Source organism: Bombina bombina, chromosome 10 (genome assembly GCF_027579735.1).
Source record: "Bombina bombina isolate aBomBom1 chromosome 10, aBomBom1.pri, whole genome shotgun sequence".
Taxonomy (NCBI): Eukaryota; Metazoa; Chordata; class Amphibia; order Anura; family Bombinatoridae; genus Bombina; species Bombina bombina.
Window position 1 is genome coordinate 92,552,628 of NC_069508.1, and position 14,825 is coordinate 92,567,452.

At 42.5% G+C, this 14,825-nt stretch overlaps 1 protein-coding gene across 1 annotated transcript in view; it reads right to left on the bottom strand.

Annotated features, from left to right (window-relative positions):
* The window catches only part of DNAI3 (dynein axonemal intermediate chain 3), a 247,185-nt gene that overhangs the window by 151,954 nt on the left and 80,406 nt on the right, over nt 1-14,825 (bottom strand). Inside the window, exon 7 of the mRNA XM_053693156.1 lies at nt 989-1,179. Within this exon, the coding sequence (XP_053549131.1) occupies nt 989-1,179 (191 nt within the window). The remainder of the gene's footprint in view (nt 1-988; nt 1,180-14,825) is intronic.

Consider the following 14,825-nt stretch of genomic DNA (forward strand, 5'->3'; position numbering starts at 1 on the left):
TAGAACACAAATTTCTCATGATTCATATTATATAGTTAAGTGTTACATTGTTATTAATATTTCAATTTTTTTTTATTACGTTTATTTGAAAACAAATTTATCAGTATTGTCAAAACTGAAATGGGCATAAATGCATTTCAGTTTTATTTACAATTAACTTGCAATAGCACAAATGCTTCTAGTTAAAGCTATGGCTGTTTCCGTGACAAACGCACATAAGCTGCGTGTGGCTGTGCACCAGAAATCAAACATTGCATCTGCCCAGAGAGTTGGTACTATCTTGTATGATGCACAGTGAGTCACTGACATGATGCATGCCACCACAGGATTTTAATGAGGGTGCATGCAGCATGTGCAGCATATATGCGTATACAGCTGAAACATACGATAGTGAAAAAGTTATATTTCTTTATATTTTTTCTTGTGATGGTAAATCCTAGAATTTTTGAAATGCTAGGATTTACCAGTGCAAAAAATAAAGGGGACTTTCAGTCATGAAGTATAAAATACGTTCCTTTATTTTTCTGCAGCATTCGCCGCACAGAGCACCTCAGGCCGCACCCAGCAGAACGCTATTTTTTAGATGAGGTGACGTTTCCACCTCTTAGCCAATAGCCGTGTGGCCCAGCTGGCATTGTGCCGGATAGCTAGCACGCTATTGGCTAAGATCACCTTCGCAGGCCGTGGGCGGCCTGCGAACGCTGCAGACAAATAAAGGAACTTTCAGCAAGAAGTATTTTATAGTTCATGACTGAAAGCCCCCTTTATTTGTTGCACTGGATTTACCATCACTTTAATTTATAATACTATTTCACAAGTCATTGTGATTATTGAGAAGATACGAAATTAGACTTTAAATCCATACTTTACAACTCTCTGATTTAAAGATATTGATAAACATACTCTATGTTTAAAGATGTTAAAGTGGCCATGGGGTCATTTTATATTTGAAATCAGTGGAAGATGTCTATCAAAATAAAGTCTTTACCAGAAATAGTTGGATGCCAATTAATACAGCTGATGGTTTTCTCTTTGCTGAAACGCAAATCGGTAAACGACTGGAACTCTTTGAGGTGAGAATTTGATTTGCCTCCAAATGTAGTTTCTTCTTGTGATAGTGCTTTCCAGTCATCAGAGAAGGCGTTCATAATCTCGTTTTGCTGAAGCGACATTTCAAGTCTATTTCAATAGTAGACATATTATAATTATTATTTATATTTAAGGTGTTGCCAAATTCTGTAGCACTAAGTACATGAGTAGGGGTACACGATGACATAGGTTTATGGCAAGCATAGTCTTGAAAAAAACAAATGGCACTACTTTTATATAGAGTCAGGAACTACCCTATAATTAAATATTATACCTGTATATCGAATGATATAATTAGCAGAAAATAGTTGATGGGGTTTAGGTGCTGTGTACATGTTACAGAATTGAACAAACTAGTTATCAGTGCTAGACTGAAAGAACTGTACACCTTTCAAGCACTCAGGTTCCTTTAAGGCTTATTGGAGAGCAATGTTACTCTGGCCGAGAATGGAAGTTCATTTAAAATATAACTTTTATTTCAATAAATAAAATTAAAAATAGACATAAACATTAAAAACACAAGCATACTTTGCTGGAGGATGGTATAGGAGAATGGGCTGGATATAAATGCTGATGGGCTAACAGTAAGGCTGCTAGGATAGGTTTAGGATGTGGGTATAAATCCATAGTCTACCATATAGTCATTACTGATATAGCCAATGGGGCTTGTGCTAGAAGATATGGATTGCCGCACTGATCGACTGAATAGTAGCAGCAATTTGCTAAGGTCCTGGGCAATAATAGCTAGAGAAATTGTGTCAGACAATACACTGGATGTAGCTTGCATGTATAACAATATAACAGAGGTTATAACTTAATAATAAGGCAGGATAGGCTCTGCAGCTACAAATAAGGTTGACAATGGTGTCTGTGAATGTATTCCCTTATATGAATATAATGGCTATCGCCCACTCACGGTGGTAAAATTCCTAATAACAATTTATACAGTCATAGTGAATAAAATGATGCACTGATCCATATATAAGGAGTATATACTAGCACCCCTCAGTACCAGCCTAAAACCTCTTGTATTGATATTGAGAATAAATCTCCCTTGCAGTGTGCATAGGTACAAATCAATTTAGAATAATGTCAGTTCACGCGCATATATTTGCAGCTTGTACTAATAATTTTAAATATTGTAGCACCAGAAAGTAATTTATAGTCTATACATAAAGGGTAAATATAAGGCTGTATCAATCCATATATTATATGTTCATATAAGCAAAGTGAGGTGCAAGCCGCTATCCTCATATGTTAATAATTGCAACACATCTCCCTTGCCGAGTATTAAAGTGCCATTAAACAAGCTGAGATCTGTGCATATCCTAAAAGGGCTAATTAAGTAAAAAATTGTTTGCATAAAAAAACTGTTTAAAAATTTTTGGGAGGTATTTTAAAATAATTTTCAAAAATACTTAAAAACAGAATTTATGCTTACCTGATAAATTTCTTTCTCCAACGGTGTGTCCGGTCCACGGCGTCATCCTTACTTGTGGGAATATTCTCTTCCCCAACAGGAAATGGCAAAGAGCACAGCAAAAGCTGCCCATATAGCCCCTCCTCTGGCTCCGCCCCCCAGTTATTCGACCGACGGTTAGGAGAAAAAAAGGAGAAACTATAGGGTGCCGTGGTGACTGTAGTGTATAGAGAAATAAATTTTTCAAACCTGATTAAAAAAAACAGGGCGGGCCGTGGACCGGACACACTGTTGGAGAAAGAAATTTATCAGGTAAGCATAAATTCTGTTTTCTCCAACATTGGTGTGTCCGGTCCACGGCTTTATCCTTACTTGTGGGAATCAATACCAAAGCTTTAGGACACGGATGAAGGGAGGGAGCAAATCAGGTTACCTAAACGGAAGGCACCACGGCTTGCAAAACCTTTCTCCCAAAAATAGCCTCTGAAGAAGCATAAGTATCGAATTTGTAAAATTTGGCAAAAGTGTGCAGAGAAGACCAAGTCGCTGCCTTACATATGCATATACATGATCAACAGAAGCCTCGTTCTTGAAGGCCCATGTGGAAGCCACAGCCCTAGTAGAGTGAGCTGTGATTAGTTCAGGAGGCTGCCATCCGGCAGTCTCATAAGCCAATCGGATGATGCTTTTCAGCCAGAAAGAAAGAGAGGTAGCAGTAGCTTTTTGTCCTCTCCTCTTACCAGAGAAAACGACAAACAAAGATGAAGTTTGTCTGAAATCCTTTGTTGCATCTAAATAGAACTTTAAAGCACGGACCACATCTAAATTGTGTAACAAACGTTCCTTCTTTGAAACTGGATTTGGACACAGAGAAGGAACAACTATTTCCTGGTTAATATTCTTGTTGGAAACTACTTTTGGAAGAAAACCAGGTTTGGTACGCAAAACGACCTTATCTGAATGGAGCACCAGATAGGGTGGATCACACTGCAAAGCAGATAATTCAGAAACTCTTCTAGCAGAAGAAATAGCAACCAAAAACAGAACTTTCCAAGATAGTAACTTAAAATCTATGGAATGTAAAGGTTCAAACGGAACCCCTTGAAGAACTGAAAGAACTAAATTTAGACTCCAAGGAGGAGTCATGGGTCTGTAAACAGGCTTGATTCTGACCAAAGCCTGTACAAAAGCTTGTACATCTGGCACAGCTGCAAGGCGTTTGTGTAACAAAACAAATAAAGCATAAATCTGTCCTTTTAGAGAACTCGCTGACAACCCTTTATCCAAACCCTCTTGGAGAAAGGAAAGAATCTTAGGAATTTTAATTTTACTCCAGGAAAATCCCTTGGATTCACACCAACAGATATATTTTTTCCATATTTTATGGTAAATCTTTCAAGTCACAGGTTTTCTGGCTTGGACCAGAGTATCTATCACTGAATTTGAAAACCCACGCTTGGATAAAATCAAGCGTTCAATTTCCAAGCAGTCAGCTGCAGAGAAACTAGATTTGGATGTTCGAATGGACCTTGTACTAGAAGATCCTGTCTCAAAGGTAGCTTCCAAGGTGGAGCCGATGACATATTCACCAGGTCTGCATACCAAGTCCTGTGTGGCCACGCAGGAGCTATCAGAATCACAGAGGCCTTCTCCTGTTTGATCCTGGCTACGAGCCTGGGAAGGAGAGGAAACGGTGGAAACACATAAGCTAGGTTGAACGACCAAGGCGCCACTAATGCATCCACTAGAGTCGCCTTGGGATCCCTGGATCTGGACCCGTAGCAAGGAACCTTGAAGTTCTGACGAGACGCCATCAGATCCATGTCTGGAATGCCCCATAATTGAGTTAACTGGGCAAAGACCTCCGGGTGGAGTTCCCACTCCCCCGGATGGAAAGTCTGACGACTCAAATAATCCGCCTCCCAGTTGTCTACTCCTGGGATGTGAATTGCAGATAGATGGCAGGAGTGATCCTCCACCCATTTGATGATCTTGGATACCTCTCTCATCGCCAAGGAACTATTTGTTCCTCCCTGATGGTTGATGTAAGCTACAGTCGTCATGTTGTCCGACTGGAATCTTATGAATCCGGCCTTCGCTAGTTGAGGCCAAGCCCGGAGCGCATTGAATATTGCTCTCAGTTCCAGGATGTTTATCGAGAGAAGAGACTCTTCCCGAGACCATAGACCCTGAGCTTTCAGGGAGTCCCAGACCGTGCCCCAGCCTAATAGACTGGCGTCGGTCATGACAATGACCCACTCTGGTCTGCGGAAACTCATTCCCTGAGACAGGTGATCCTGAGTCAACCACCAACGGAGTGAGTCTCTGGTTAACTGGTCTACTTGAATTTGGGGAGACAAGTCTGCATAATCCCCATTCCACTGTCTGAGCATGCACAGTTGCAATGGTCTTAGATGAATTCGAGCAAAAGGAACCACGTCCATTGCTGCCACCATTAGACCTATTACTTCCATGCACTGAGCTATGGAAGGCTGAGGAATAGAATGAAGAACTTGACAAGCCTTTAGAAGCTTTAATTTTCTGACCTCTGTCAGAAAGATCTTCATTTCTACAGAATCTATTATTGTTCCCAGAAAGGGAACTTTTGTAGACGGGGACAGGGAACTCTTTCCACGTTCACCTTCCACCTGTGAGACCTGAGAAAGGCTAATACAATGTCTGTATGAGCCTTTGATCTGGAAAGGGACGACGCTTGGATTAGAATGTCGTCTAGGTAAGGTGCCACTGCAATGCCCCTCGGTCTTAGAACCGCTAGAAGGGACCCTAGCACCTTTGTGAAGATTCTGGGAGCAGTGGCTAAACCGAACGGAAGAGCCACGAACTGGTAATGTTTGTCCAGAAAGGCGAACCTTAGGAACTGATGATGATCTTTGTGGATAGGAATATGTAGGTACGCATCCTTTAAATCCACGGTAGTCATATATTGACCCTCCTGGATTGTAGGTAAAATAGTTCGAATGGTTTCCATTTTGAACGATGGAACTCTGAGGAATTTGTTTAGAATTTTTAAATCCAGAATTGGTCTGAAAGTTCCCTCTTTTTTGGGAACTACAAACAGGTTTGAGTAAAACCCCTGACCTTGTTCCGCTGTTGGAACTGGGTGTATCACTCCCATCTTTAATAGGTCTCCTACGCAATGTAAGAATGCCTGTCTCTTTATCTGGTCTGAAGATAAGCGAGACATGTGGAACCTTCCCCTTGGGAGGAAGTTCCTTGAATTCTAGAAGATAACCCTGAGAGAGACTTTTGAGATCTAAAATGGGACGGAATGTTCCCTCCTTTTTGGGAACTACAAATAGATTTGAATAAAACCCCTGTCTCTGTTCCTGAGTCAGAACGGGACATATTACCCCCATGGAAAAGAGGTCTCCTACACGACGTAAGAACACCTCTCTTTTTATCTGGTCTACAGATAATCGAGAAAACAGAATTTATGTTTACCTGATAAATTACTTTCTCCAACGGTGTGTCCGGTCCACGGCGTCATCCTTACTTGTGGGATATTCTCTTCCCCAACAGGAAATGGCAAAGAGCCCAGCAAAGCTGGTCACATGATCCCTCCTAGGCTCCGCCTACCCCAGTCATTCGACCGACGTTAAGGAGGAATATTTGCATAGGAGAAACCATATGATACCGTGGTGACTGTAGTTAAAGAAAATAAAATATCAGACCTGATTAAAAAACCAGGGCGGGCCGTGGACCGGACACACCGTTGGAGAAAGTAATTTATCAGGTAAACATAAATTCTGTTTTCTCCAACATAGGTGTGTCCGGTCCACGGCGTCATCCTTACTTGTGGGAACCAATACCAAAGCTTTAGGACACGGATGAAGGGAGGGAGCAAATCAGGTCACCTAAATGGAAGGCACCACGGCTTGCAAAACCTTTCTCCCAAAAATAGCCTCAGAAGAAGCAAAAGTATCAAACTTGTAAAATTTGGTAAAAGTGTGCAGTGAAGACCAAGTCGCTGCCCTACATATCTGATCAACAGAAGCCTCGTTCTTGAAGGCCCATGTGGAAGCCACAGCCCTAGTGGAATGAGCTGTGATTCTTTCAGGAGGCTGCCGTCCGGCAGTCTCGTAAGCCAATCTGATGATGCTTTTAATCCAAAAAGAGAGAGAGGTAGAAGTTGCTTTTTGACCTCTCCTTTTACCAGAATAAACAACAAACAAGGAAGATGTTTGTTTAAAATCCTTTGTAGCATCTAAATAGAATTTTAGAGCGCGAACAACATCCAAATTGTGCAACAAACGTTCCTTCTTCGAAACTGGTTTCGGACACAAAGAAGGCACGACTATCTCCTGGTTAATGTTTTTGTTAGAAACAACTTTTGGAAGAAAACCAGGTTTAGTACGTAAAACCACCTTATCTGCATGGAACACCAGATAAGGAGGAGAACACTGCAGAGCAGATAATTCTGAAACTCTTCTAGCAGAAGAAATTGCAACCAAAAACAAAACTTTCCAAGATAATAACTTAATATCAACGGAATGTAAGGGTTCAAACGGAACCTCCTGAAGAACTGAAAGAACTAAGTTGAGACTCCAAGGAGGAGTCAAAGGTTTGTAAACAGGCTTGATTCTAACCAGAGCCTGAACAAAGGCTTGAACATCTGGCACAGCTGCCAGCTTTTTGTGAAGTAACACAGACAAGGCAGAAATCTGTCCCTTCAAGGAACTTGCAGATAATCCTTTCTCCAATCCTTCTTGAAGAAAGGATAGAATCTTAGGAATTTTTACCTTGTCCCAAGGGAATCCTTTAGATTCACACCAACAGATATATTTTTTCCATATTTTGTGGTAAATTTTTCTAGTTACAGGCTTTCTGGCCTGAACAAGAGTATCAATAACAGAATCTGAGAACCCTCGTTTTGATAAGATCAAGCGTTCAATCTCCAAGCAGTCAGTTGGAGTGAGACCAGATTCGGATGTTCGAACGGACCTTGAACAAGAAGGTCTCGTCTCAAAGGTAGCTTCCATGGTGGAGCCGATGACATATTCACCAGATCTGCATACCAAGTCCTGCGTGGCCACGCAGGAGCTATCAAGATCACCGATGCCCTCTCCTGATTGATCCTGGCTACCAGCCTGGGGATGAGAGGAAACGGAGGGAATACATAAGCTAGTTTGAAGGTCCAAGGTGCTACTAGTGCATCTACTAGAGTCGCCTTGGGATCCCTGGATCTGGACCCGTAGCAAGGAACCTTGAAGTTCTGCCGAGAGGCCATCAGATCCATGTCTGGAATGCCCCACAGTTGAGTAATTTGGGCAAAGATTTCCGGATGGAGTTCCCACTCCCCCGGATGTAATGTCTGACGACTCAGAAAATCCGCTTCCCAATTTTCCACTCCTGGGATGTGGATTGCAGACAGGTGGCAGGAGTGAGTCTCCGCCCATTGAATGATTTTGGTCACTTCTTCCATCGCCAGGGAACTCCTTGTTCCCCCCTGATGGTTGATGTACGCAACAGTCGTCATGTTGTCTGATTGAAACCGTATGAACTTGGCCTTTGCTAGCTGAGGCCAAGCCTTGAGAGCATTGAATATCGCTCTCAGTTCCAGAATATTTATCGGTAGAAGAGATTCTTCCCGAGACCAAAGACCCTGAGCTTTCAGGGATCCCCAGACCGCGCCCCAGCCCATCAGACTGGCGTCGGTCATGACAATGACCCACTCTGGTCTGCGGAAGGTCATCCCTTGTGACAGGTTGTCCAGGGACAGCCACCAACGGAGTGAGTCTCTGGTCCTCTGATTTACTTGTATCTTCGGAGACAAGTCTGTATAGTCCCCATTCCACTGACTGAGCATGCACAGTTGTAATGGTCTTAGATGAATGCGCGCAAAAGGAACTATGTCCATTGCCGCTACCATCAAACCTATTACTTCCATGCACTGCGCTATGGAAGGAAGAGGAACGGAATGAAGTGTTTGACAAGAGTTTAGAAGTTTTGTTTTTCTGACCTCTGTCAGAAAAATCCTCATTTCTAAGGAGTCTATTATTGTTCCCAAGAAGGGAACCCTTGTCGACGGAGATAGAGAACTCTTCTCCACGTTCACTTTCCATCCGTGAGATCTGAGAAAGGCCAGGACTATGTCCGTGTGAGCCTTTGCTTGAGGAAGGGACGACGTTTGAATCAGAATGTCGTCCAAGTAAGGTACTACTGCAATGCCCCTTGGTCTTAGCACCGCTAGAAGGGACCCTAGTACCTTTGTGAAAATCCTTGGAGCAGTGGCTAATCCGAAAGGAAGCGCCACGAACTGGTAATGCTTGTCCAGGAATGCGAACCTTAGGAACCGATGATGTTCCTTGTGGATAGGAATATGTAGATACGCATCCTTTAAATCCACCGTGGTCATGAATTGACCTTCCTGGATGGAAGGAAGAATTGTTCGAATGGTTTCCATTTTGAACGATGGAACCTTGAGAAACTTGTTTAAGATCTTGAGATCTAAGATTGGTCTGAACGTTCCCTCTTTTTTGGGAACTATGAACAGATTGGAGTAGAACCCCATCCCTTGTTCTCCTAATGGAACAGGATGAATCACTCCCATTTTCAACAGGTCTTCTACACAATGTAAGAATGCCTTGAAGACAATTGAGACCTGTGGAACCTCCCCCTTGGGGGAAGCCCCTTGAATTCCAAAAGATAACCTTGGGAGACTATTTCTAGTGCCCAAGGATCCAGAACATCTCTTGCCCAAGCCTGAGCGAAGAGAGAGAGTCTGCCCCCCACCAGATCCGGTCCCGGATCGGGGGCCAACATTTCATGCTGTCTTGGTAGCAGTGGCAGGTTTCTTGGCCTGCTTTCCCTTGTTCCAGCCTTGCATTGGTCTCCAGGCTGGCTTGGCTTGAGAAGTATTACCCTCTTGCTTAGAGGACGTAGCACTTGGGGCTGGTCCGTTTCTACGAAAGGGACGAAAATTAGGTTTATTTTTGGCCTTGAAAGACCTATCCTGAGGAAGGGCGTGGCCCTTACCCCCAGTGATATCAGAGATAATCTCTTTCAAGTCAGGGCCAAACAGCGTTTTCCCCTTGAAAGGAATGTTAAGGAGTTTGTTCTTGGAAGACGCATCCGCTGACCAAGATTTCAACCAAAGCGCTCTACGCGCCACAATAGCAAACCCAGAATTCTTCGCCGCTAACCTAGCCAATTGCAAAGTGGCGTCTAGGGTGAAAGAATTAGCCAATTTGAGAGCACGGATTCTGTCCATAATCTCCTCATAAGGAGGAGAATCACTATCGATCGCCTTTACTAGCTCATCGAACCAGAAACACGCGGCTGTAGTGACAGGGACAATGCATGAAATTGGTTGTAGAAGGTAACCTTGCTGAACAAACATCTTTTTAAGCAAACCTTCTAATTTTTTATCCATAGGATCTTTGAAAGCACAACTATCTTCTATGGGTATAGTGGTGCGTTTGTTTAAAGTAGAAACCGCTCCCTCGACCTTGGGGACAGTCTGCCATAAGTCCTTTCTAGGGTCGACCATAGGAAACAATTTTTTAAATATGGGGGGAGGGACGAAAGGAATACCGGGCCTTTCCCATTCTTTATTTACAATGTCCGCCACCCGCTTGGGTATAGGAAAAGCTTCTGGGAGCCCCGGGACCTCTAGGAACTTGTCCATTTTACATAGTTTCTCTGGGATGATCAAATTCTCACAATCATCCAGAGTGGATAATACCTCCTTAAGCAGAGCGCGGAGATGTTCCAACTTAAATTTAAATGTAATCACATCGGGTTCAGCTTGTTGAGAAATTTTCCCTGAATCTGAAATTTCTCCCTCAGACAAAACCTCCCTGGCCCCCTCAGACTGGTGTAGGGGCATTTCAGAACCATTATCATCAGCGTCCTCATGCTCTTCAGTATCTAAAACAGAGCAGTCGCGCTTACGCTGATAAGTGGGCATTTTGGCTAAAATGTTTTTGATAGAATTATCCATTACAGCCGTTAATTGTTGCATAGTAAGGAGTATTGGCGCGCTAGATGTACTAGGGGCCTCCTGAGTGGGCAAGACTCGTGTAGACGAAGGAGGGAATGATGCAGTACCATGCTTACTCCCCTCACTTGAGGAATCATCTTGGGCATCATTTTCAGTGTCACATAAATCACATTTATTTAAATGAGAAGGAACCTTGGCTTCCCCACATTCAGAACACAGTCTATCTGGTAGTTCAGACATGTTAAACAGGCATAAACTTGATAACAAAGTACAAAAAACGTTTTAAAATAAAACCGTTACTGTCACTTTAAATTTTAAACTGAACACACTTTATTACTGCAATTGCGAAAAAGTATGAAGGAATTGTTCAAAATTCACCAAAATTTCACCACAGTGTCTTAAAGCCGATTTAGCCCAGAAAATGTCTACAGTCTTAATAAGCCCTTGTGAAGCCCTTATTTACTGTCTGAATAAAAATGGCTTACCGGATCCCATAGGGAAAATGACAGCTTCCAGCATTACATCGTCTTGTTAGAATGTGTCATACCTCAAGCAGCAAAAGACTGCTCACTGTTCCCCCAACTGAAGTTAATTCCTCTCAACAGTCCTGTGTGGAACAGCCATGGATTTTAGTAACGGTTGCTAAAATCATTTTCCTCATACAAACAGAAATCTTCATCTCTTTTCTGTTTCAGAGTAAATAGTACATACCAGCACTATTTTAAAATAACAAACTCTTGATTGAATAATAAAAAACTACAGTTAAACACTAAAAAACTCTAAGCCATCTCCGTGGAGATGTTGCCTGTACAACGGCAAAGAGAATGACTGGGGTAGGCGGAGCCTAGGAGGGATCATGTGACCAGCTTTGCTGGGCTCTTTGCCATTTCCTGTTGGGGAAGAGAATATCCCACAAGTAAGGATGACGCCGTGGACCGGACACACCTATGTTGGAGAAAGAAGAAATCTTCCTCTGGGGGGAGAATTTCTGAACTCCAACTAATACCCCTGAGACACAATTTCTAGTGCCCAGGGATCCGGAACATCTCTTGCCCAAGCCTGAGCAAAGAGAGAAAGTCTGCCCCCTACTAGATCCGGTCCCGGATCGGGGGCTACCCCTTCATGCTGTCTTGGTAGCAGCAGCAGGCTTCTTGGCCTGTTTACCCTTGTTCCAGCCTTGCATTGGTTTCCAAGCTGGCTTAGCCTGGGAAGCGTTACCCTCTTGTCTAGAGGCTGCAGAGTTAGGAGACGGTCCGTTCCTGAAGTTACGAAAGGAACGAAAATTGGACTTATTCTTAGCCTTAAAAGGCCTATCCTGTGGGAGGGCATGGCCCTTTCCCCCAGTGATGTCTGAAATAATCTCCTTCAATTCTGGCCCAAAAAGGGTCTTACCTTTGAAAGGAATATTAAGCAATTTTGTCTTGGAAGATACATCCGCCGACCAATACTTTAGCCAGAGCGCCCTGCGCGCCACAATTACAAACCCCAAATTTTTCGCCGCTAACCTCGCCAATTGCAAAGCGGCATCTAAAATAAAGGAATTAGCTAACTTAAGTGCGTGAATTCTGTCCATGACTTCCTCATATGGAGTCTCCTTATTGAGCGACTTTTCTAGTTCATCGAACCAAAAACACGCCGCCGTAGTGACAGGAATAATGCACGAAATAGGTTGGAGAAGGAAACCTTGCTGAACAAAAATCTTTTTAAGCAAACCCTCCAATTTTTTATCCATAGGATCTTTGAAAGCACAATTGTCCTCAATGGGAATAGTCGTGCGTTTGGCTAGCGTAGAAACTGCCCCCTCAACCTTAGGGACTGTTTGCCATGCGTCCTTCCTTGGGTCGACCATGGGGAACATTTTCTTAAATATAGGAGGTGGGACAAAAGGTATGCCTGGTTTCTCCCACTCCTTAGTCACTATGTCCGCCACCCTTTTAGGTATCGGAAAGGCATCAGGGTGCACAGGGACCTCTAGGAATTTGTCCATTTTGCGCAATTTTTCTGGAATGACCAAAGAGTCACAATCATCCAGAGTAGTTAGTACCTCCTTAAAGAATTACTTTCTGTTATAATTTTTAAGCTAAACAACTAACATATTAAAGTTAATAAACATTAATTAAAACCTACTGACCTATATTTTCTCCAAAACGAAGTTTCATAACGTTCTAAAAGTTATATCTTTTATTCGCCGATGATGTCACATTATCCTGCCCACTATTTCAGCACTGCATGTTCAAAATACTTAAACCAATAACTTTTGTGTTTAAAGCACCATTTTGAAACCTAGGTATTGTAAACGGATTGGTACAGAGCAAAGGATACCCACGGAGTGGGTTTGGAAAACAATTAAATTTGCAGACAAGATTTCTGATGTACGGTAGAGATATGTTAATGAAATGCTATTGATAACAAGCGTATTTGGGATAGTTAGTTAGTAACAGGCATAGAAAATATTTACTTACAGTGGCCCTTTAAGTAAGGCGCGGAGATGCTCTAACTTAAATTTAAACGTCACAACATCAGGTTCTGCCTGTTGAGAAACTCTTCCTGAATCAGAAATTTCTCCCTCCGACAAACCCTCCCTCACTGCCAATTCTGACTGGTGTGAGGGTATGACAGATAAATTATCGTCAGCGCACGCTTGCTCTACTGTATTTAAAACTGAGCAATCACGCTTTCTTTGAAATGCTGGCATTTTGGATAAAATATTAGCTATAGAATTATCCATTACTGCCATTAATTGTTGCATAGTAACAAGCATTGGCGCGCTAGATGTACTAGGAGTCGCCTGCGCGGGCATAACTGGTATTGACACAGAAGGAGAGGATGGTGAACTACCCCCACTACCTTCATTTGAGGAATCATCTTGGGCAACCTTATTAAATGTGACAGTACTGTCCTTACTTTGTCTGGACGCCATGGCACAATTATCACATACATTTGAAGGGGGGACCACCTTGGCCTCCATACATACAGAACATGTTCTATCTGAAGGTACAGACATGTTAGACAGGCTTATACAGGCTATTAATGCAATAAAACCATTTTTAAACAAAACCGTTACTGTCTATTTAAATGTTAAACAGAGCACACTTTATTTCTGAATGTGTGAAAAACTATGAAGGAAATATCTGATCTTTACCAAATTTGCACCCGAGTGTCTTAATGCTTTAAAAGTATTGAACCCCAATTTTTTAAGTTTGTAACCCCTTAAATGAGGAAACCAGAGCTGTTTTATCAATTAACAATTTTAAACCCACTACAGTCCCAGCCACAGCGTTTGCTGCGGCTTCACCTGTCCTTGGGGGTTATTCGCCACAGAAATAAGCCTTCCACGAACATTTTTAATGGCCACCAGACCCTCTCACATGAAGCTGCATGCACTGCATCCAAAAGAAACTGCGCAATTAAGGCGTGAAAATGAGGCTCTGCCTACTAGAGTGAAAGGCCCTTCCTGACTGGGAAAGGTGTCTAAACGACTGCCTAGCGCTTAAAAACGTTACCAAATTATTCTCAAGTTTTAAAACACTTCAAACCACATATAAATAAAGCAATCGATTTAGCCCACAATAGTGTCAACCAGTATATAGCCCATTAATAAGCCTTCATTCTGTTATGAGTCTAAGAAAATGGCTTACCGATCCCAAAGAGGGAAAATGACAGTCTTCTAGCATTACTAAGTCTTGTTAGAAAATGGACTAGTCATACCTTGAGCAGAGAAGTCTGCAAACTGTTCCACCCAACTGAAGTTCTCTGGGCTCAACAGTCCTGCGTGGGAACAGCAATTGATTTTAGTTACTGCTGCTAAAATCATACTCCTCTTTTAAACAGAACTCTTCATCCTTTTCTGTTTTAGAGTAAATAGTACAAACCGGCACTATTTTAAAATAACAAACTCTTGATAGTAGAATAAAAAACTACAACTAAACACCACATACTCTTAACCATCTCTGTGGAGATGCTACTTGTTCAGAGCGGCAAAGAGAATGACTGGGGGGCGGAGCCAGAGGAGGGGCTATATGGGCAGCTTTTGCTGTGCTCTTTGCCATTTCCTGTTGGGGAAGAGAATATTCCCACAAGTAAGGATGACGCCGTGGACCGGACACACCAATGCTGGAGAAATAGCCATGCTGTCTGGACACTGTGCTCCACCACTCTGATCAGTGTTTAGACACAGGCATTGTATTTCAACTGAGTTCACAGCTTCTAGGCATGCTCCAGCAGATAATACCTATTAATTTGTGCATTTTACCAAAACAACAATAGATATAGATACAGCCATAAAAGGAATTGTGTGGGGGGAGTTAGAGATGTACAATTCAGAAACTTCAAAGAAAGGGTTTATGGCGAGGC